This window comes from Notolabrus celidotus, chromosome 22 (genome assembly GCF_009762535.1).
Source record: "Notolabrus celidotus isolate fNotCel1 chromosome 22, fNotCel1.pri, whole genome shotgun sequence".
Taxonomy (NCBI): Eukaryota; Metazoa; Chordata; class Actinopteri; order Labriformes; family Labridae; genus Notolabrus; species Notolabrus celidotus.
In genome coordinates this window covers 12,872,579-12,896,546 of record NC_048293.1, presented here as the reverse complement: position 1 = coordinate 12,896,546, position 23,968 = coordinate 12,872,579, and the positions used below count along the sequence as shown (strand labels likewise).

At 41.8% G+C, this 23,968-nt stretch overlaps 3 protein-coding genes and 1 long non-coding RNA gene across 4 annotated transcripts; 2 read left to right on the top strand and 2 right to left on the bottom strand.

Annotated features, from left to right (window-relative positions):
- The first annotated feature begins 146 nt into the window (after positions 1-146).
- Positions 147-5,194, top strand: adss1 (adenylosuccinate synthase 1). Its single transcript, XM_034675469.1, has 12 exons — positions 147-495; positions 1,597-1,762; positions 1,857-1,907; positions 2,003-2,069; positions 2,215-2,322; positions 2,399-2,480; positions 3,160-3,286; positions 3,382-3,536; positions 4,089-4,213; positions 4,383-4,480; positions 4,578-4,727; positions 4,959-5,194. Exons 1-12 carry the CDS (start codon positions 307-309, stop codon positions 5,009-5,011), a joined length of 1,371 nt encoding a protein of 456 aa, XP_034531360.1. The 5' UTR covers positions 147-306; the 3' UTR covers positions 5,012-5,194.
- On the bottom strand, positions 2,186-8,712 carry LOC117806515. Its single transcript, XR_004629679.1, has 3 exons — positions 8,299-8,712; positions 3,145-3,333; positions 2,186-2,872 (listed from the first exon to the last, which is right to left on the bottom strand). It is a non-coding gene; the product is annotated as an uncharacterized LOC117806515 (long non-coding RNA).
- Positions 6,586-9,954, top strand: siva1 (SIVA1, apoptosis-inducing factor). Its single transcript, XM_034675470.1, has 4 exons — positions 6,586-6,790; positions 7,163-7,351; positions 9,061-9,214; positions 9,737-9,954. The coding sequence occupies exons 1-4, from the start codon at positions 6,670-6,672 to the stop codon at positions 9,783-9,785; spliced, it is 513 nt and encodes a 170-aa protein (XP_034531361.1). The 5' UTR covers positions 6,586-6,669; the 3' UTR covers positions 9,786-9,954.
- An 8,051-nt stretch (positions 9,955-18,005) lies between these two features.
- On the bottom strand, positions 18,006-23,492 carry zbtb42 (zinc finger and BTB domain containing 42). Its single transcript, XM_034674419.1, is given in 9 exon segments — positions 18,006-21,973; positions 21,975-22,006; positions 22,009-22,128; positions 22,131-22,188; positions 22,190-22,450; positions 22,452-22,750; positions 22,753-22,926; positions 22,929-23,451; positions 23,454-23,492. Coding segments are annotated over 9 exon segments (1,584 nt in total). The 5' UTR covers positions 23,484-23,492; the 3' UTR covers positions 18,006-21,886.
- Positions 23,493-23,968: the final 476 nt, after the last annotated feature.

The window sequence follows — 23,968 nt, the reverse complement described above, 5'->3', positions numbered from 1 at the left end:
ACGCAGTTAGGCAATCAAACATTGCATTACACGTACAAACCCCGTTATAAGGGCTGCAATATGTATGATCAATGGATGTAATTTGCTTCTGATTGCTTACGCTGCCTTCATACACCCTTTTACTGCTGTGTGGACAGCCTGTATTCTCTTGACAAACCGCCTTGGAGACACTTGCCCGAGCGCAGCGACGCTCTTTACGCGCGTCTGGCTCTGACATCATCAGCGCTGAGGTTACAGATATGGCAATGCCGCTCTTGCGGTGCAGTCTAGTCGTCTTGAGACTGGCGGAGTAAAGCCAGCGCCATCATGTCGCTCACCTGGTCGGCAAAAGATCACAAGAACCTGAGTCAAACCGCCGCGACAGGACAGAAACGATCGCGTAACGACGCGGGGAACAAAGTGACCGTGGTCCTCGGTGCGCAATGGGGAGACGAAGGTAAAGGGAAAGTCGTTGACTTATTGGCGACTGAAGCGGACTACGTGTGCAGATGTCAGGTAACTGTTGTGATTCGTGATTTTAGCTGACTATTCACATGGGCGTGTCCGTGTGTTATTTCTGAATGTCTTTTATTCTATATATTTCGATCGTCACAATAGAATCAGTCTCTAACTGGCAGCGTAGTCGAGCGCAACAGGTGCTCTGGGTAAAAACACTTGAACCCCTTTGATTTGGGGATTGATTCTACAAATGGAAACATACGATGGGAAATCTCAGATTAATGCAAATAATAGAGTGTGCAGTAGATTCTTATATTCTTAATATAATCACTGTGACATTTTGATTCAAATGTAAAATATTGTGCAGATACGGAATCCCATAAGTCACTTTTTGTTATTGTAGCAGTAGCAAATCAAACTTACAAGCATGATTTCTCTGATCATTCTCTCGACCTTCTGTAGATTTGCTGCAAACGACTCATTCAGCTGATAAAAATTAGATCATGGTAAACAGATCGTTTTTTAAATGTATTTGACTCGTGATAAACTCCAGACAGAGTACTTATGTCCACTTGCATAATGTTCACACACACACACACACACACACACACACACACACACACACTCACACACACACACACACACACACACACACACACACACACACACACACACACACACACACACACACACACACACACACACACGTCTGGTTTGAAACCAGAGGTCAGTCCAGCAGTGGAACACATTGGGAGGAAAGATGCCAACTGTTGCTTTGCTGTGTTGTACTTGTACTTTCCCCACTGACAGGACTAGCACCCTGTGTTCTGGAGGCTTGAGAGCCCCACCCACCAGGCTACAGAGAGGTCACATTCTCAGGGTGGCTTGATATGTGAGAAGGCCAGGTCTTAGCCTGGAGGGAACAGAGCGGGGGATCCATCAGCACGAGCCAAGTCTGTTAAAATAGATGCTGGAGGAGTTTGGTGGATTGGGAAGAGGGGTTATCACTGTCTGGAGAAAATAAAATCAGGCTTTTGAATTTGGCAGGGTCTTCTTTAGAGATCTTGGGTGTTAACATCATACTGTATTCTATTTGAACATATCGCCATCAGCACCATGTGACATGGTCGTAATACTGTACCCTGCTTTGATTTCCAGGGAGGCAACAATGCAGGTCACACTGTGGTAGTGGATGGAAAGGAATACGACTTCCACCTTCTGCCCAGCGGGATCATCAACACTAAAAGCACATCACTCATTGGGAATGGAGTGGTGATACATCTACCTGGTTTGTTTGAGGAGGGTGACAAAAATGAGAAAAAAGGTAAACGAAGAAAATCTACCCTTCTTACAAAAGTAGTTTGCATAAGTTATGATTGAGCATACTCACATAGATGGAATTTCTCTTCTCTGACCAGGTCTGAGAGGTTGGGAGAAGAGACTTATTGTCTCAGACAGAGCTCACCTTGGTATGTACAGTACATGTAATTGTTTAAAGAGGTTGACCTTATTCACAAAAGTGTGTGGGTTGCCTTTTAAAGATTTGTTCGCCATCTCTTTGCAGTGTTTGATTTCCACCAGGTCGTCGATGGCTTGCAAGAAACTGAGAGACAAGCACAAGAAGGAAAGAAGTAAGGGGCAGGGGTGGCAATGAAGGCAGTAGAAGGTTTTCAAAAAGGCCTCAGCAAATAAACCAAACAATCAGTTAGTAAAAACATACTTGAATTCCAAAAATAATTCAGTATCACTTTATTTTGTTTGTGTTTTATAATAAAGTATCGGAACAACCAAAAAGGGCATCGGACCGGCATACTCCAGCAAAGCGTCACGCACTGGCCTACGTGTATGTGACCTGCTGGGTGACTTCAAGGACTTTTCTATGAGGTGAGAAATGAAGGAACACTGATCAAACACTGAAGTTAATTGTTGAAACATGACTCATGCTATCCTCGTCTTTCAGATTCAAGAACCTTGTCCACCAGTATCAATCCATGTATCCAGCCTTGACAGTTGATGTTGAGGACCAACTGAAAAAACTCAAGGTAGACATTTAAGACCAGTATGCAAGGAACCACTGTCAGTGCATCCAACCACAACTAAAAAGCTTAGAATAGAACTGATGGTAAATGGATCTGTGCTTATATACATAGTAAGTATCTAGTCTTACCGACCTCTGAAAGCACTTTAAAACTACCCCTCACATTCAGTCATTCACACCACATTCATACACTGATTGTAGATGAAGGATGCTATGGGAGGGGATCACCAATATTGACTAATCCCATTCATGTGCACTCACACACCACTGACATGAGCAGTTTGGGACTCAGTGTCTTGCCCGAGGACACTTTGATTGAAGACAGCAGAAGCTGGGATCGGGCCGCCAACCTTGCAATACAGAGACGTCCAACTGTACCACTGAGCCACAGCCACCCTAGAATGGAATAGAATAGAATGGAATAAAAACCCTCTGTTTTCTCTATACAATTAACAACATTAAGAAATACTCCACATTAAGTGCACAACATTCAAGCATCCACTGTAACATAGCAAGTACCTAATCAAGTAAAAAAATACATGTTGTAAAGTAAAAACTAACTTTGTTCTGTCAAAATGTGTATTGCATTGTAGATCATGTATTTTGTGCAGTAAAAATGTATATCAAACAAGAGATAATGCACATTGCACATTAAAAATGTATGTTACACTTCTCTTTTGCAGGACTACGCTGAGAGATTGCGGCCGATGGTGAGAGACGGTGTCTATTACATGTACGAAGCTCTTCATGGTCCTCCAAAGAAAATTCTGGTAGAAGGGGCCAATGCAGCTCTCCTTGATATTGACTTTGGTAGGGTCAGCAGCAATGACATGAGATGCAATGTGATTTTGCAGAACCTGGAAGGGAAACAGCGTTATATTAACACGTAACAATACTCTCTTCAGGCACATATCCTTTTGTGACATCATCCAACTGCACTGTGGGCGGGGCATGCACCGGCCTTGGCATCCCTCCTCTGAATATCGGCGATGTATTTGGTGTATCAAAGGCCTACACCACCAGAGTGGGCATTGGAGCTTTCCCTACAGAACAACTAAATGTAAGAGCTTAGAGTATCTTATGTTGTTTTCACATGATTTATTTGCTTCCCTGGCCTTTGTATTGTATGAAGAAGGAGCACACAGCATGTTGTGTAACCCAGTGATATCAAGCCTGACATGTACCGTGTATTTCATGATCATGTGGCTAACACACAGACAGCAGGTCTGTTGGAGGAGAGGGCTGGGAAGGGGAGGGGTGGGGCTGTTCTCATGCTGGTTGCAGCTGTCAAATTTTGTGAGAGACAGGCTCTTTACCTCTTATGCAGATCACATGTTCACAAGGATAAATTTAGGGCTAGAGCCCGTGTTCAGGATATATTTACTGTGTGAGCTTGGGTTATGTTACTTGTCACGGAACTGACCACAGGGATACAGGTCGTGATCTTAACACTTTCACCCTGCTCATGTGATGTGTTATTGTACTGTGTGCGTGTGTGTATATGACTGGGGCACTGATGGTATATTTTTAGGTTTCATAAGTGAAGCCTGACATCATAAAGCTCAGAAATAATGAAGTTAAGTGTAGCCCTGTATTTATCTGTTTACTTCAGGCAGTAGGAGAGCTGCTGCAGACAAGGGGTCATGAGGTGGGTGTGACCACAGGAAGGAAGAGACGCTGCGGTTGGTTGGATCTGGTTATCGTCAGATACGCTCATATGATTAACGGCTTCACCGCGTGAGTAGCTTCAGAAAACCAAACTTATCATCAGGTGCTTTGTGGTTTTTGTGTTCAAATAGAGAAGCATGCATATGCTGCAACAACACATTTCTTCTCTACCTCTATATGATGGATAATGACACACAGTACATATTAAACTGTTCTGTGACATGTTGCCCGTCTACAGCATTGCTTTGACAAAACTGGACATTCTGGATGTGCTTGATGAAATAAAAGTTGGAGTTGCTTACAAACTCAATGGAAAAAGGATCCCCCACTTCCCAGGTAAGGCAGAATAAGACTTACAAAAACAATCTGATTCAACTGATAATTGTAGGATTATGAAGATAAGGTCATATTTTTCTTTTTTATTAAATCACAGCCAACATGGACGTTTTGCAAAAAGTAGAGGTCGAGTATGAGACCTTCCCTGGTTGGAAGACTGACACGTCTGCTGCTAGGAAGTGGAATGACCTCCCAGCCAAGGCCCAGAACTACATCCGCTTCATTGAGAACCACATTGGAGTTCCCAGTATGTCACAACATAGAACATAATAAACTCTGATATATTACTGTTTCATTGTAGAGCTGAAAAACATGATCAACACTACCCCTCTGAGGCTTCTGAATAAAATAAAAATAAATTGTAATGCATGATTAAACAAATCTTCCATTCATAAGATAAATTATTTCCCAGTGTTAATTGTTATAGCTTCTTTTTCCACCTTATAATCTCCCTCTTTATTTCTGTCTCTCTCTTTAGTCAAGTGGGTTGGTGTTGGAAAGTCCAGAGAGTGCATGATCCAGATGTTCTAGAAGAATACCTTTCTCCCCTCCTCTCGATGGAAGCGCAGACTCTGTGGCAATTTTTCATCACCTAAATGATCCTCTCCTCAGTAGCTAATAAACAAGACATGTATGTGACCGTGTGCAGTGTTTACTTAGTTTGTTTTGTTGCAATAAAAAAATCATTGTTCTTCTATTGATACAGTTACATAATTTGAGTGTGAGATTATTTTCATTGTTTGGCTGTATCAACAAATGAAGTAGAAACACATTGTCAATAACCAAAGTTGAAAGAGCTATAGTGGGTCACTCTGATTATTGTTCATCACAGTAATTGGATTTCTCAAGTCTAATTTGACTCTCTGCAAAGTAAGCATAAACATTTGATGCTATAAGGCAGGGGTGTCAAACATTCGGCACGCGGGCCAAAACCAGCCCACCAGAGGTTCCAACCCGGCCCTCGGAATGACTTTGCAAAGTGAAAAATTACAGAGAAGACATTAACTGCAATTTTTCAATAAAAGTAACTACTATTTAAAATTTGTCCTACAATCAAACGGCTGACTGGGGGCACCTGAACGGCGCTCTGGGACTTTTTTTTCTCAAAGTGAGGAAAAATAATATTTGCAGTTTGCACAATCCGGTGGAAATTCATAGACTTTTTGGACCCCTGCATACAACACTGTCCAGCAAGCAAACTATTCATGCTGGAGCTGGGGGGTCCATAATAGTCTTTACCTTCTTCATTATTTTAATCTATCTGTTCTTTTGCAGTTAACATTACACTCTGTGTGTCAGGTGAATTGGAAACCTGTGTGTTTGGTGTGTTCGCAGCAGGTTTCAGTGCTTAAAGAATCATATTCGGCCCCACTTTGAGACTCACTATGGCGAAAAATACAACAGCTGTTTTTGAAAAAAAAAAGATAGTAAATGAAATGTGAACATTTTCAGAGTGTACTTTTTGAAATAAAACAAAGGGGAAAATTTGGAGTGTGTGTTATTTATAGGTTATGAAATGATTTTAGTTCTCCGGCCCACTAGAGATCAAATTGGGCTGTATGTGGCCCCTGAACTGAAATTAGTGTGACACCCCTGCTATAGATTCAAGATGATTCAAGAAAGCTTTATTGCCAAGTGAGCTCGCACACACAAGGAATTTGATGTGGTGAATGGAACACGGGTACTTAACAACAAGACAGTAAGAACACAACAAGAGACAGTAAGGGCAATAAATATATAAACCTAAACACAAATCCAAAAGTTCTAAATAAAAATTAAAAATACTATCTGTACAAAGAAAGATAGAAGTACTTTTAAAGACATGAAATATAAGGTAATAAGGTAAGTTTATAAACCATTGACTATTAAAGAAAATCCTTTAGTCTTCAGTTTCACAGCAAGCATCATTTCACATTATTTAAACTTTAAAATGTGCTTCCTCCTGCCTGGGTAAAAAAAGAAACTACACAGCTCACGACAGTCCTTAAACGCAGCACGGTTAGCGGGCTGCAGATGGAGCGCAGTTTAATGTACCCCGTGACACTAGAGCAGTTTTCTGATTGGCTCTTGGAATTCACGTGACAATAAAACACGCTTGTGATTGGCTCTTTGTTTTTCCTTCATATTTTCCCGCAACAACAAGAGAGAAGGACGCACACAGGAGCACCGCGCGAATTTACTCAGCTAAAATGCCGAAACGAGCTTGTCCTTTTCAACAAACCTTCTCCTCCCAATACAAAATCCACATCGGACAACATGAGCTCAATAATTACGGAGTGTTTGGCGACAAGTACAGGCGAGAAATCCACGGTAAGTGCGTGTTATATCACTGCATTAGCTTCCTCAGTTAGCACATTCTCGGTGGGTACAAACAACTCTCCCACATACGAAGAGAAATGCCGTTGCTTCAGTTACTTTGGGTACATTTGTTTGCCAAACCACGGTTATTTAAACCTCACTAATGGGGCTAAATGCCCTTTAACACCTGTTGAACTTCATATCCTTGATTTGCCTTGATTAGCCATGACTGCCAGAAGCTATGAAATACAACAAAGAGTGCAAATAGACTGGGTGGTGGACGCCCTAAACTGCATTCTCCTTGTCACAGCCATGGCTGCTCATTTGAGTTGGTCTCTTTTAACTTCATCTGTGGATGTCTTTTTTTTTCTTTCTTCCTCACAGAAAAGACGAAAAACCTGCTCTTCAACGGGGCCAAGGCAGTAATGGGCAAAATTTGTACAGGAGAGGAAAGGTGCATTGACCCGCAGCCGACAGGACAAATAGAGAGACCTGGACACAGCCAGACTTTACTGAGAGGACAGACGCTGATTGGACATGATGGGAGACTGTCGAGATCAAATGTTGTACAAGGTGAGCAACGTGAAAGAAGACCGTGTATCAGCACAAACCTTAAGTTTTTACAACATCAGATGCTTCTCATGTGATTTCCTTATCAGTCAAATGCAAAAGCCAGCCACTCAATCATCTGATTCCAAAAATCCCCAGGAAGGTTTTGTGGTACAGACGCTTAGGGTATGTAAGTCCCTGAAATCTCAGCAAGGTTGACTAAATCAGTAAACAAAGTAGAAACATGTGAGAACAATGACCCTCTACTGATGGAAGCAAAGTAGGGACAAGGCTGAACTAAGGATTTAGGTGTTCTGAGCAGTGTCCCAATGAAGTAGAGGGATCAGAGACATGCAGAGAGAACCAATACAGTTCATTGCTCCAAAAAAATACATACCCTGGATTGACTTCTCCTTACAAAGTTAGAACCTTTAGATAAATATTTAGCTGAAGTAAAGTATAAGTTTTATCCATCCATCCATCCATCCATCTTCCTCTGCTTATCCGGGTCGTGGAGGCAGCAGTCTCAACAGGGAAGCCCAGACCGAGGCGTTCCATGTCCCGTTGAGAGATATAACCTCGCCAGCCTGCCCTTGGTCTACCCCATGGCCTCCTCCCAGGCGGTCATGCCTGAAACACCTCCCAAGGGAGACGTCCGGGAGGCATCCTGACCAGATGCCCAAACCACTTTACCTGGCTCCTCTTGATGCAGAGGAGCAGCGGCTCTACTTCGAGCCTCTCCTGGATGTCTGAGCTCATGACCCTATCTCAGGCTGAGCCCAGCAGACACCCTGCAGAGTGCTAAGCTAACTTCAGCCGATTGTATTCACAATCTTGTTTTACATGCCCTTACATCACAAAAACAGACATGAAAAAGTAACTGAGAACTAAGTTTAGAGCACAGATTGCTCTACAGCATATCATAGAAAACATCAGAAAAGGATAATCACATGTTTTATAACAAGACTCACCTTTCTATTCTGCTATAAATGTGTCCATTCCTTATAGTTGATTAATGAGACTTGTTTCAATTTTCAAGTGTACTTTAGTTCCTACCCACTCAGAGTTACTTTGGATGAGTTACTGGCCGCTGTATTTACTCCCGCTCTCTGTACTTACATTGAGCTGATCTTCTTTCAAAAGTCAGGACAAAATCTGCAGTATTTCCAAAGTTCAGTTGTAGCTGTCACTTCAGATTTACAGGCAGAGAAGAGGAATTAATTGGGTGTCTTCCACTGAATGTTTGTGCGACTGTCTCCCCCTACAGGTCAACACTAAAACACTGCCATGGGCATGTCGAGACAACTCCTGTTAGAAGAATCTACTAGAATTACAATGATCTAGCTGTCTCAGTATACTTATGAACATGTGTGCATTTGTTTGACTGATTTGTAAGATTTCAGCTTATGCTTTAATACATGCTGAATTGTATATGGTAACAAGATAATTATGATGTGGTATATGCAAGTAATGAAGAGTTGCATAGCACATTGTTATCCATTTAATAGTGGATAAGGTTGATTGTTCATGCAGCATCTTTAAATGAGACGGGTCAGAACTCAGAGAGGAAGAGAACTCCACATCATGTAAATAGTTGGTTCAGTTCAGACTCGTCACCAGCAGATGTCAGGGTTGTCCCACATTATGATGCTCTGTTTTGTACCCTCTTAACTGGTGTGCTGTTCTAAATTCTCATCTGGTGTGTTCTGTTTGGATGCTTGGTTTCTGTTTAGGTGCAGAGGTGGCTTCTGCAGGCTGCTGTGTGTGTCAGAAGAGCCAGGGAACCAGGGCGGCATGTTCCCAGTGTGAACGTCCAACCTGCTCCTCCTGCACACGCCAGTGCTCCGGCTGCTCCAGCCTCTGCTGCTCCGTCTGCACCGTCATAGAGTAAGTTTAGTCCTGGTCTGTTAAATTGACATTTTGGTATCTGCCACTGTTGGAGTTTTTTGCTTTACATGAGTTTAGTGTCATTTCTACTCTGTATTTTTAGCATAAAGGGGACTTTTGTTGCATGAAATTGACATTACTTAATTTAGGAAAAGGGTTCACGCTCTTTCTCATCAATATTCATTCCTTTTTTATTAAAGGGTTGTGTTCACGTGTGTCAGACTACGTGGATAACTTTATAAATGTCTACAAACATGACCTGTAACCCCTCAAGTGAACAGTGATGGAAAAACATTGTGAAACAAACAGATTGCATGGCTTTCTTTTCACACCATATTTTGCAGATAGTAGAACAGGTCAGCAATTACTCATAGGTTTAGTGGTTCAACATTATTGAGCACTTTTTTACATGAGCGTACAGTTTTTCCTGGTCATCTTTATCACCCTGCTTCAAAATTGCTCTCTAGGGACAGCAAAGACTGAATGAACTGACCCTAATGTAATTTCTTTCTTGCTCCACAGTTACAGCGGGCCATATGATGAAGTTTTGTGCTGCAGTTGCTCCACATAGAGACCACAGAAGAATCTGGTTTATCTTTGAACAAATATATCTGCCTCAAATGAGAGATTACTAAGACTACATTTTATTGTGAGTTTTTTAATGTGATCTAAATCCTACCTTGTATATATGTATTGCATTATGAAATAACTGAAATAAACTTGAACACTTTTATATACGATCAAGTGTAGTTGTATCTTTTGTACATCTTTCAGTGATAAAGCAATAGTGTGATTTGAAAGGACAATGAAGGGAACACAGTTTTCTCTAAATATATTCCAGTGTGTCACATAAAAGCACATGGCACAATATTTATAGCCTAAGCTTACTGCAAGTTCCAAAAGTTGAGATGTGTTGTAAATTGTTAACAAAAGCACAATCTGATTGTCTGCAACTTGTCCAAACCCTAAATTTAATTGAAAAATAGTTTATGAGAAATATATGCTCGTTTACATTTTGTGTAAAACACTGAAAAAAGTTATGCGGTAGAAAAAAAAACTGGAGGAACATCTTTCAAATAATATGGTAATTCCTTTCAGAGAGGGCTGAGTCTCTCAGAAGTCAAACACTGCATGATCAGATAGTTCAATCATTTCAGATTGATGCTCCTCAGTGTCCCAATTTTCCAAATGCAAAGCATTTGGGGATTCCATCATCTTCAGTATATAATATTAAGAGACTGAGAATTTGGGGAAATCCATGCATAAAAAGACGAGCATCAATACCAGGATTGCCCTCAGGTAGCACTGCATTAAAAACACAACAGACATCAATCAAGCTTTATTTATAAAGCACCTTTCATATTAATCAATTCCAATTCAAAGTGCTTTACAGCGACTGAAACAAGAAAGAAGAATAAAATAATGGCAAGACATACTAAAAAAAAATTGATTTTTAGATAGAGACTAGTGCACACCAACAACAACAAAGTGTGTGTAATTAAAATAACTTAAAGCATCAAATTAACATTAAGAATATAAATAGTTAAAATAATTAAAGGGGTAAGGATAAGAGTTGAAGATAAAATGAAGGCTAAAAATATAAATACAACTGAGAAGTTAATATAAAAAAAAAGATGATTAAAGAAATAAACCAACATTAAAATCAATATAAAACATTGACTCTGTAGTGGAAATCACTCCATGGGCCCAATATTCTTCCGAAACAAATCTGGTAATGTGGACTACTTGCCAAAGCTCCTTTAAGATGGACTGAACCACCAAATTCTGCTTTATAAACATTTTACAGTGTCCAAATGGCTTTGGGGTTGTGCATAAAGCCTAACAACAATACACAAGATAGAGTAAACTACCAAACCTTTTTATGAAAATATATATGAAAGTGTCTCCATTTCTATCTCCTTCCATCTCCATAGATGTGCAACTTGCAATCAATCTTCGGCGTGGGACAATTTAATGAGGCTGATTAGGTGGCGAGCTGTGACATGCACATGAAATGATCATATATAAGTAATCTCTCATGGTCTGGTATGCTTTCGTAGCTAATCAATCAATCAATCAATCAATCATCAATCAATAAATCTTATTTGTATAGCGCCAAATCACAACAAACGTTATCTCAGACGCTTTTACAAACATAGGAGGTTCAGTATAATAATGAAGAGGCAAGGGTGTTAATCACAGTCTGCTTCACTACCAGTTAAAAACTCCATACAAGAGCTTTGAAAACACACGACTCAATTATGCAGACAGATAAATACAAGTTTTAGTCTACACAACAACAAAATATTATAAAACAGGCAGAAACTGCTCAGTTAGGACTACTAAAGTAATTTTATGATAAAAGAAGTCCATAAATCTGAACAAAATTCTGTGAAGTGTTGGAGATCTGTCAGCAGAGGGCAGCACACTGTAAGGACTCAGCTGAGAAATGAGTCTAACTCAGACTGGACCACATTCAGAGTGATCCACACACCTGAGGTTGGCCGAGCTCAGCTGGTAGAGTGGGCGCCCTCTTCTGAGTCTTGGTTAGAATAAAGAGTCTTGGTGGTTAGAATAATGCTGCTGACCCAATGGTAGTTGATTTCCAATCATGATGAAGGATCATTGATCAATTACTCCCCAACATTCAAGTCTCTCTTCAGCTGTCCTGCCAGTAAAGGCTAACAAATAGACTTATTATAAAAGACAATACAAAAGTAATTCCTTGCTGTATGAACATATCTGTCTCAGCAGGCCTACTCTAAAAAGAAGCACATTTTCAACATTTGATTGAAGTATTAAAGTTTGGTATTTGCTTGGTCAGAAAATTGAGATTCCAGTCCAGCTTATCCGCACTGACCTTGAGAACTTGTTATCAAATGTATTTATTAAAACTCGAAGCCCAGAGGTTGCACAGAGGAAGGTCTCTGCTGCAAGACACTTTGACTACAATTATCCCTGCTGGACGTGACCTTGAGCTGCAGTCATCACTTTGTCTCGACTGCTTCTCGTCGCAGATGACGACCAGTTTCAGGGTCAGGTATTGTACGCAGTGAGTAATTGTTCTTGGTGGCAGAAGTCCTCAGCACTGCTTTGTAGAAATCAATCACATGACATGGTCTTATAGACATTAGCTTGGATGAGTGCACTTCCTGGAGCTTATTGCAAATGCTCCTATGAGCTGTTGAGTCACATCCCCTGCTCAGCGGGCCAGTTGTGGCTCGGCTCTTTGGGGAGCTCTGCAGTTGGTGTCCGGGGGCACCGCTTGATTTCTGGCTGAGTGAACAGACAGCTGCTGGCAAGCAGGGCGTCGAGCTGTCTGCACCATTCTTGATAAGACTTTCAGAAACTCAGAGGTGGACATAAAACACTTGATAGTAAGATGTTGACTTGTTAAGTTGCAAACATTTTTGTTGCATTAGTAGTAGACAAAAAGTTGAAGAAAATGAACAGATGTTCAGTGAGTTGAGATTTGTTTTGAACAAATCAATAATATTCTTGTGAATCATGGAGCTGAAATTATGAATCGACACGCAGAAAATATTTTGTTTTGTTTTTAGACTTTAAAAAAAATCAGTGTTATGATTTAAAGGCATTTTTTTTAGGGACATTGCCAAATGTTGACTTTATTCTTAATCTCTATAAAGAAATGTAAAGATTTGTCTGTTTTAGAAAGTTATTAAGTGATGTTAAGTTTAATCCAAGGTGGTTGAACTTTCTTGAAGACTTTCTTTGTTTCTCTTCAGATCAGTAAACACATAGAAGCCTTTCTGATGAGACGTTAGATGTCCTCAAAAAATTAATCCAGTTCCAGTTTGTGTTTTGGGTAAAACTCATAGAACTACCCTGACATGGATGCAGGGGCATGTCTAGACTTTTTTGACAGGGGTGGCCCAGGTGGGGCGCTGACTCATGGAGGTGTGGTATGAAGTATGTGTGTACATGCACAGACAAACACAAATATATGAGATTTATTTATGATTTATTTCTCTCCATGCACCTTTTAAAGTAATGAATTTAAAATACAAAGAGGTTATATCCTGTGCATAACTTTTTTAATTTAACTTAAAAAAGTAACACAACAGAACGGCAACATTTAACAATTCTAAGCTTAATTCTTTAAAGGGATAGTTCAGGTTTTTTTTTTAAGTAGGTTGTATAAGGTTCTTGTCCATTGTATTACCCACAGGGATACCCACAGGGCTACACTATCAGCTGCTGCAAACAAGGGCAACACTACCAAGTAAATCAGCAATGTTTTTTTTAACTCAGACCCAAAACCTAATGTCAGTGTAAGTGTATGCTGTATTTTGGCATTTTTCAGCACTTCACTTTGTAGTCAGAAAGCATGTTTGTCTTTGCACTTTTCTTTTAATGGATGGAACGCATGTTCCTCTGCACAGTTTACACACCTGCATCATCAGGTAACTTTATCTCTCTGCTCTCTAATTAGCAAAGAAGTTTCTTCCCTTTCTCTTTCAGCTGGCTGAGTTTTGGACTTCCTCTGTAAACTCCAGTTTATAAAAATGCTCTTTTCTATCCACAGTAAACAGAATGTCATTGCCACTGACAGAATCACTCATTATTTAGTTATTATTTATTTAGTTTGGTTTCTTGTCTCTTTCCAAGCTTGCAGACCCAAACAGTGCACTCCAGTTGGAGGCACACTTGTCACGTCCAAGGAGAGTGCAAAAAGGAAATGGACTTTCTGACAGCAAAGTGAAGCACTGAAAAATGTATAAATGGAGCATACATTCATGCCTACAGTGGTGTTTGAATCAGACTTTCTAAACATTGTTTAAATTATATGGCAGCTTTGACCCTGTTTGCCAGTTCTCTGGCCAGTCTCTCAATAAAGGGGCAGAGTTGACCACGATCCTCTGTTAGTAATACTGTTAGTACATTATACAACCCCACTACACTGTCCCTTTAAGGACTGAGAAAGATGATTTGTCCAAAGACACAAATACACAAATACACAAAATAAATAAAAATTCAATGAATGTACTTTTGACAGTTAGTGAAGGAGTTTGCTTGCAAATTTTGATAGACTGATTCTTCTCCAATGCACCTGCCTTATGAAGCAGATGTGGGAAGTATGTTTCTATAACTTAAAGTACAGACAAAATAAAATGTGTGGTATATTTATATGCAAAGAAAACTACTGGCAGCCTGCTTCAATTCAGCCCATCAGTTGATTGTAACCCCTCTGATGAGTGAAATAGCCAAGAGTCAAGATTCAAGATTCAAGATTCAAGATTCAAGATTCAAGATTCAAGAAAGCTTAATTGCCAAGTGAGCTCACACACAAGGCATATGACGTGGTGAATGGAACACTGGTACTTAACAACAAAACAGTAAGGACACAACAAGACAGTAATCCAAAGCTTGATCCGTAAGGCAACTGGACTGGTAGAAATTCTTGATACAAGACAGTAAGGACAATAAATATATAAACCTAAACACAAATCCAAAAATTCTAAATAAAAATAAAAATACTATCTGTATAGAGAAAGGTATAGAAGCACATTTAAACATGATAGACATGAAATAAGTTAAATGAGCCTAAGCCAGAGTGCATTGATAGTTCAGGATTTTGGGTGGCAGTAGGAATGGTAATTCAGATTTTAGAGGGGGGCCCATGCCACCCCTGGCCACCTCTCTGAATACACTCCTGCTAGGATGACTGAGAGCCTTCACAGACATTTTAAAGTAAATGTCGCTGAAGTGTGGACGATTGGTTGAACTGAACAAAGCATCTGAGATCACCTCAAGCTTATTCAGCTTGTTTCTTTGTTTCTTCCTTTTTTCTCTCTCTCTGCCTTTCTTCCTTTTTTCTTTCTTTCTTTCTTTCTTCTTTCTTTCTTTCTTTTTTCTTCTTTCTTTCTTTCTTTCTTTCTACCTTCCTTCCTTCATCCTTCCTTCCTTCTTTCAACACATAAACCATGATCTTTGATACTAGATTTCTCCCCCATATAGACAAAAAGCTACCTTTTGATTATGTGGTACCATTTTTTAGTATAGAATTGTTGTTTCACTAAATCAACCTTGCAGGTCTTTACACACAGAGATATGTGGAAACTTGATTCCAGTCAATCTATTCTACTGTAGATAAGCATCTATTAGTCTTTATGCTAACTGATGATGAGCAACGCTCTCATGAATTATGAGTCAAAGTGATGAACACATACCTAAAGCCCTGTTAGATTAACAAACATGTCTTCATTATCCAGCTGTTTGAATCACACCTTCTCCTGTATGGAGAAAAAGGGAGGATAGTGTATGACAGTGGAGAAAAGAATGTCACCTGGAAAAATACATCATGAAACATTACGTATTCATTCAATTTTTATCTCTGACAATCCCTCAATACTTACAAGAAACAGTGTCACAGATGTGAAAATCAGGAGACTCACTTTGGCCTGGATTCAGAACTTCATTGTTTGAGTGGAACTTGTCAGTCTGGGTTCACTCACTAAAGATGCTCTCCCCCCTGCTCTTTAATAATGATGTGATGGGTTTATGTGTCTTCTGAACAAGGGCTGTCAAGACTTTCTAAACATCAGGCTCACTGCCCCTCCACCCACAGTCCTCAACTCCTCCCCAGCCTACTCCGTGTGTAGGCTGGGTGTCTGCGAGTAGTAAAGGGGGCCACATAATCACCCACAGCGCTGCAGACAGGACCAACTGCAGTCGGCCAGCGGGAGCACGTGGCTTTGTCTTTCACCCATTCTTTCGGAGACCAGCTGTGGTCTGAGTGCGGTGAGAGGCGAGCGGCGACGAGCCCAGTGATGCTGCTGCTATAAATATGCGTCAACGAGTGTGAGTAAGTGACAGCTGTACAGTGGACCAAGGACACAGTGTCTTGGCACTGTCAGGGTGAGCCACTCCAAAAAAGGCAAACCCAGTGTGAGGGCACTAGTTGATATGCATTTATGCACTTGTGGCAGATCATATGTGGCGTACACAGCTCAGATTGAGGCTTTAGACTGTCTGTGAATGCAGCTGTACACGTTGGCAATGATGCTCTCTTATTTAGATATTTGACTCCAGACGTGTATTTGCTTAATTGGGAACTGATTTTTTAATTCTTGGGCACAGTGTTATTACCTGAAAGTCAAAACAACGACTCCTCTACAATTAAGTGGATGATAACTATATGCAAGTATGAGGGAGAAAAATAAATCTGCCCATGCATGTGTGTGTGTGTGTGTGCGCATTGTCTGTACACAAGTGCATGTGTGACTGTGTTTGTGTGCCCTTTTCAAGTGTGACCACCTGTCTTTTGTTAAGAAATAAATAAATAAACACAGGCCACACCAGCTGTCCCTGGCAGTCCGTCCCCTCAGAGGTCAAGGGCTCCCACCGCTGGCCTTGTTGAGGTGGTGGACACTTACAACTTTCCTCTCAACTTCTCTCAAGTACCTCTAAACACACACACACACACACACACACACACACACACACACACACACACACACACACACACACACACACACACACACACACACACACACACACACACACACACACACACACACACACACACACACACACACACACACACACACACACAGAGCCACACAGGGCCAAATGAGCCAGGCTTTGAGCCTCAGAGAGGAATGTTTTATTACACCATCGAGTTACACTGCACATATCCCGGCTCGTCACCCTGCAGCTAAGCCCTATCACATGGCTACGACTTTCCATGTGAAGGTTTTGGGCCCATAAGAATCACACACTCACACACACATGAGGCAGTCTAAGCTCTGGGTCTCGTCAGGCAGATGTGAGAAGCTGGTGCCAGCGAGCTCTCTGAGGCCTGCTGCTGGGGATGTTTACAGTGTGAGGTGGCTGCAGTGTTGCAGAGGGAGGGCCCTTATTTACTGCGAGCCTGCCGGGGCTGCTCAGGGTGTTTATGAATGATCTTGGGAGGACATTGTTTTCTTTATGTTGGAGCAGCCTGGCTAGCGCCGCTGTGTCGTCTGTTTGTGCATAAAGTACTTGCTGGGGAGCTGGGCCAGACAATAGCCTGGCTGAGCTACTACCCACGCACACAATAGAGTGTAGGGATGAGGCCGAGGTTTGGGGGCCGTGGTTTTCGGGGGCCTGTGGGGGTGGATAGATGCTGCCCTTGTCTATATGGTGTTCCCAGAATGGGTGAGCTGGGATTGGGGGGAGGGTTGGTGGGAACTCGAGCATATCCCTATTGGGATCACGTAGCAGAGCAGCTGGATTTCTTTCATGGTGCAGCCGGGAAATAATTAAAAGTTCTCGCCATTGAAACTGCCCACTGAATTGGCATGACATGTTTTGGTATGTGTGTGTGTGTTTACTTACAAATAGAAGTGTGGGGTTTATATTTTTGTGGCAGGTATAATCAGGTGAAGTTTTGGTAATAACTACATGAAGTCAACTGGCTTTGTTGTCCGAGGTTATCTACTCTTAGAGAGTAATGGCAACAGGTCAGACACAATAGGAGCCCATCCTGCTCCGTCCTTGAGCTCAGTTTACGGTTTGAGTGGGACCGAGCCTGTTCGACCTGCAGTATTATCACATTCTGTTGTCTCTGTACACATAGCAGTGAATCACACACACACACACACACACAAACACACACACTGTGTGGCTGATGTTACTGCTGTGCGTCAGACAAAGGCTCTTCTATCATGCTCTTAAGTTGGAAAGTTTTACTCTTCTGCTTGTTGTTGAAGTCTTTGTGTATTTGATCGTGTATATAAACAGTAAAAAAACAAACACATTTGTAAATGAATGAAGTCCACACAATGCATGAAAGTTGTTCCATTTAATTCTATGCATAATCTTAAGAAAGACCTAAATCAAGATTGTCACATTTCCACAGCACACACACAGGCACACTCCAGAAGCGCAAACAAAGAAAATGCACATACAGTTACAGATGAAATTAAATTGCCTTCATATCTAAGCAATGTCAATTCTGCATAAAGATTGTCATCTAAATCTCTACCCCACTAACACTGAAGCAAGTGATTACTATAAAATATACCTTTCTTATTAAAAATTATATTAAATTCTAATGGCACTTCTACAAATTCTATTAAAAAGATCTTCGTTTGACATTTAGAAGTTTTTTTTTTTACCAAATTAAAACTGAGCCAGTCAAATGTTGCACAAGAAGCAAATGTATAATAAATATTTCTCATGATTATACACAATTTCACAGTTGTAACCTGCAGAGGACAGAATTCCAGTCGTTTTTAGACTTAAAGATCATACAGCATGAGGCAGGCGAACATAGCCCTCCATCAAGAGTAGCACTGTTTCCATTCAACAGTCAAAATCTCAGTGTTTCACATTCAACAGTGACGTTAACCAAAGGAGCTGACATGTTAGTTCCCAGTAGTATCGGCTGACTAAACGCCAAATCACAAAAATGCTTGTCTTCAGTTGAATATGTCCAAGAAACAGATTTATTCACAGAAATAAAAGACGGTCGAGTATATCTCAAAACAATGTCAATGTAATCTCTCGCAAAGCAGCAAAAAATGATCAGACTGCAAACTTTTAGTTTGTCTTACTTTACATTTTGATATGATAGAAAAAACAGCAGTCAGTGTCACCACAGCTGCCATGATGCCAACTTTACCACCGCAGTCAAGGGCAAAATGTAAATATAGAAAAAGGGCTTCTCCAGATGCAACACCTATCTGTGTGTCTACAAGGCACATTTGGTGACCATCCTGGAGGTATAAATAAAGACTGCAACAATTAAAAAGGAAAAAAAAAATCACAAATTGTTAGTTTTCTACCTGTGTACACATGTACATTACAGAACCAAGCTACTCATTTTGCACCACATAAGAATGTTCCTTTAAAAAAACTGAAACAGTGAAAAACCTACATTCCTGTGTGATCTGATTGAAATATACAATATTAACAGTTCATCTGAAACATATCTATGACTCCGACCACTACCAGGAGTGATTAAAGTCGTGAACAACAGGAGTGTTTGTGCAAGTAATCAGGAAGCCAAATCACATTTCTTGCAGAAATTTGCACGAGCCAAGTTCACTCAAGCCCCCGTCAGGGAGGAGAGTGAGAACAGATCGCTCCAATTCTGAAGGAAATGGTTTGATTCCTCCTTGACTCGGGCTCCTGCGTTTAAAAATAATCTCCCAAATAAATGCAAACGAAATGTGAATTCATTTCTGTTCTGAAAGAAGTCTGGGTGGTTGAAACAAAAAGGCAGAAAAACACACCTTAGGGTGTCTATGTTGAAATGGACAGGTAATCAGCACCTACATCTACCCTTCATTGTAAAAGTTTCCAGACATGCTGTTGTCTGTCTCACTTGGAAAAAGAAAACTCAGATAATTCTGATATTCTCTTGATAGATGTGCAATCAAACCACCGTGGCATCTCCTCCGTGTAGAGAAAATGAAGCGTTTATCTAATGCATGCTGGGATATGAGGGGGGGCTGTTCTTTGATGCCTCCAAACAATACACCTGTTTACAGTGTCCTTGCTCCCCTTTTGCTAAATACATTTCTCACATTCCAACGGCTCCATTCAATACAGGAAAAAAGTGCAAAGAGAAAAAACTGTGCTGCCTTTTCTCCCAACAGCTCGGAGGGAGACACACAATGATCCCTTGAGAACTACCTGGGATTCAGTGGGGAGTAAGGAAGGGGGGACAATGCCTGTATTGTCTCGTTTCTATAGGTAGCCAATGCTGTATCAGTGTGGCTGTGCTTGTGAACAACTGTCTCCTGTGGGAGAACAGCAGTCAGAGCCGTGTGAACTGTTCTGATTTGTAGTGGGTCTGATCATGAATGGAAGACGAACCAAACTTCATGTGGAGAATGTGACACTTTAAGAGACTGCAGCCGTAATAAGACACCTGACTCTCTCCACCTTAACACGGAAAAAACAAACAGTTTGATAAATAGGTTATATATTTACATTAAATATACACATAGTAAGAAATAGCAGCCTAGACAATAGTGTTGAAACTATATGCATGCTAGAAAAACAAGTGCTTCTCTATGATCCATGTGACAAATCTTGAACACTCCGCAGAGATCTCTCTACACTGTGTATTAAATGTGATTACAGTAACTTGATTTGCACAGAGAAAATGAGCCCCAATACCAGATAATGAGTACCAAGATCGCTAGGCAAGACTTGACGTCTTTCAAGCTTATAGAAATAAAAACTATGCCTACAGTAAACCCTGAACCAAGTCAAACTAATAAATAAATCGGATCAAGTCTTCTCAGGACAGATGAGACAACAACATCATGAACTTTCAGTGCTGCGCCCCTGTTAAGAACCCAGAAATCCTCTCCTGGCCTGAAGGTTCTTGCAAAAAGAGCATCACTTAAGGCTCCAGCTTCATCAGTAGTAACACAGACAGTAAGAAGATATGATAATTCAAAGAAAGAAAGGTCAGTAGGTTTATGTGAATGGCACTAGGAGCACAGCGCTACTCATTCACCTTCGTCTCCTTCCTGCCCTCGACACTGTGACGGTGCACTCTTAACGCCATACCAGGAAACAACAAGGCAATTCACTGGAAAATATGTGCTTACAAATCAAACAAGCTGATAAAAAAAATTCTCCAGAAGAGTTTGGATTACATTCTTGAACATTTTTTAAGGGCACTCAGTCCAGATCAGACAGATGCCTTTGTTACCACCTGGTATGTGGAGTGTCATCCATTTTTTTCTTTTATATAAGGCCTGAAAACTGACTGATTTTGAACACAAGACATGTTTCATTCTTGTTTAGGTAAGCACATGAGGTGGAGTGTTGAAATTTCAGTAGGCACCAGTGTTCCAGGCGTTAGCTTTTAACCACTCTCCGCCCCTCTTCTGATTAGACAACTTTCTTTAAAGTAGCAATTACAAGGTCATTCCATCAACATGTGCTTGCTCACATTGGCAACTAAAGAGCAAGCAAAGCTCCCCAAGGCAAGAAGAAATGTGGTGGTGTGATGGTCTGCTTGTCTCTTGTTATAAACAACTTCATTTTAACAGGACAAAAATATTCTCCTTCCAATAAAAAAGAAACTTCCAGTAGTCGACTTCATTAGTTTTGCTGCCTCATGATAGTTTACTTGTTAAGGACTAAACAAATCTCCCAAAAATAAATAAAATATTAATAATAATAATATAATATAGGAGTTAAAAAAATCATATATTGCTACGCGGACGGTTCTGATCTCCCATGTGCACAAATAAAAGTCTCATTCTCTCTGAAGATTGTATTAACTATGTTAGCAGTAGCTATCAGCATTTAGCCCATAGGGTTTGAACATAGATTTTTTTTTTTTCAGCAAATATACTCCTCAAATAAACTCAACAGATTGACACAAACAAGACAGAAACAAACAAGTGCATCATCTGATTTGTTCACCTTCATCCACACAGCAGATCCAGCATGAGTTTCACAGCGGCCATGTTTCTCCTAACAACCTCTGACCATCACGTACGTCTACGCACAGAAAACAGCTCCAGTTTAACAGTTGCTACATCTTTAACTCGACAAATGCCACATGGGGTAGAATCCAAATGATATGTCTCCCAACAAACTGAAAATGAGTGTGTTGAATAAAGCACTGTTCAGTAGTAGAATTCAGTGTATGAAAAGACATTCTTGTCTCATGTTGTGGCACTGGTGGGAGGTGTTTTATCCAATGGCAAGAGTCTTGACAAGGCCACAGTGAAACTTCCTGATGTGGCGGTACAGGTCTCCAGATTGGGTGAAGCGCCTTTCACCACCACTTACAGGCGTGAGGCTTCTCACGGTGTGAACTACAGCATGCCGACTCAAGTTATGGGAGTACTGGAAGCTCTTGCCACACTGGCCACAGGTGTATGGCTTCTCGCCAGAGTGTGTGCGCTCATGGCGTTTAAGAGTGTACATGCAGAGAAGGTCTTGTTGCACTGCATGCAGGTGGGGACCGAGCCGTCAGGGGACAGCTTGGAGCGGGGCACCGTCCTTCTCGCGGAAGTGTGAGCTGAGGTGCAGTTGCAGCACATGGGGGCTGGGGAAGACTTTGCTGCAGAGGGGGCACACACACACCTGTTGGCCTGGGGGCAGGAGCACCCCGCTGGAGGTGGAGATGTCTGAAGAGGCCAAGTCGTCCTCCTCCTCCTCCTCGCTGTCCCCTAGCAGCCTCCCCCTCCTCTCCTCTAGCTCCCTGCCCGGGGCGCCCTCCCTCCCCCTGCAGGCCTCCCCCTCCTCGTCCATTCAGGTCTTCCTCCTGGGAGAGCAGGGCGGCTGTGGAGCCGTTGTTGCCTGGGAAGAGGGCAGCGAACCCTGTCACCACCGAGCTCCTGGCACTATTCCCAAAGCGCTGGCTCTCAGGGCTCATCGGCTCACTGTCCTCCTGCTCTGACAGCAAGTCGTGTTCGTCTTTAACAAGTGGCTCAGTGCCCTGCTGCTGGCTGTCGAGGGCCAGCTGTCCCGAGACGTAGGAGGGGTGTAAGGGATCTCTGCTAGACAGAGGCTTGAAAGACAAATCCAGTGCACAGTCCATGTCATCTGAAGCCGGGACCTCTGGGACAGCGATACGGTGGAACTACTGACATCAGCTTTTGTTTTTCCAGCTGTTTGGACGCAGGGCTCGGCCTCCGCTGACACATAATTGACACCTACAAGGTCCGGGGACCTGCCAGAGTGACCGTTTGCCTTCTGCCTGCTCTGTGTAGACCTATCACAATCTGGACAGCCAGCCTGACTTCGCTGTTGTCTGTGTCAAACTCTTGTGCCAGGGGGGGCCTGTGAAGCCCCTGAGACTGTGTCTGGGGCAGTCGCCGGATGAGCTGCTTACTGTGCAGCTCGCCATCTGAGGAGTTCTCCCTGTCCAGACAGCTGAGTCCCAAACCTTCGCTCATCTTTTCATCAAGAGAGGAGAATTCCTTATCTTTCAGCTTGCCTTTGCACACTTTCACAATATCATACATGTGGAGGTAACTGGCTGCTGCCAGGACATCCTCCACCGGGAGAGTGCTGAATTCCAACTTCCCCTCATACATAAATTCAAGGAGCAGACTGAAAGCCGGGGCTGTCACAATGTCACTGTTGAGATGCACAACGTCCCTTTTGTCCAGCTGGTCCCTGTAGAAGAGATGGAAGTACATGCTGCAGGAGGCCAGCACGGCTCTGTGCGCTTTGAATCGAGCCTCACCGACAAGAACAGTGCAGTCACAGAGGAAACCTTGGTGACGCTGCTGACTCAGACACATGCAGCAAACTGGCGGCTATGGTCTGGGAACTCCATTCTTCCTTCATAACCTGGTGAAAACAGGAAAAACAGGACACTGGATAAACGAAATGAAGCCTTTAATAGGGCAGAGCGGAGCAGCGGTTGTGTATCAGAAACAAGCACCAAGTAGCAGAGATAGGATTAAGGGAAACTTTGGCCAAAATAAAGCAACATATTTAGAAGAATGAGCAAACATATGACACTCTAAACCTTTTTGGATTTCGAATTTAAGTAAATAAAATACTTTCCAATTATGGAACTTCATCCAGAAAGATTTTTACACAAAAGAACAACATCAATAACTTTATCCAACTTGAGAACACAAATCCTACATTCTTTCCAGTGGTGCAGGATACGCTGCGCTGCGCTCACCCACCCATGTAGCAGTGTAAACGGATCCACTTCCCAGTGATCCAAAGTAGTCCGGTTTGGAGCAGTGTGTCCTACTTCCCGAGCTTCCAAATTTCGCGAAAAGTGACGCACAGGCGCCTTTCCAAACG

What these genes read in the sequence shown, in the direction of transcription:
- adss1 (XM_034675469.1), top strand. Translation starts at nt 307, where the DNA reads ATGTCGCTCACCTGGTCGGCAAAAGATCACAAGAACCTGAGTCAAACC. An exon ending in TGACAAAAATGAGAAAAAAG is followed by an intron (nt 1,763 to 1,856) that starts GTAAACGAAGAA and finishes TTCTCTGACCAG; the next exon opens with GTCTGAGAGGTTGGGAGAAG. An exon ending in TCTCCTTGATATTGACTTTG is followed by an intron (nt 3,287 to 3,381) that starts GTAGGGTCAGCA and finishes TACTCTCTTCAG; the next exon opens with GCACATATCCTTTTGTGACA.
- siva1 (XM_034675470.1), top strand. Translation starts at nt 6,670, where the DNA reads ATGCCGAAACGAGCTTGTCCTTTTCAACAAACCTTCTCCTCCCAATAC. An exon ending in GTACAGGCGAGAAATCCACG is followed by an intron (nt 6,791 to 7,162) that starts GTAAGTGCGTGT and finishes TCTTCCTCACAG; the next exon opens with AAAAGACGAAAAACCTGCTC. An exon ending in TCCGTCTGCACCGTCATAGA is followed by an intron (nt 9,215 to 9,736) that starts GTAAGTTTAGTC and finishes CTTGCTCCACAG; the next exon opens with TTACAGCGGGCCATATGATG.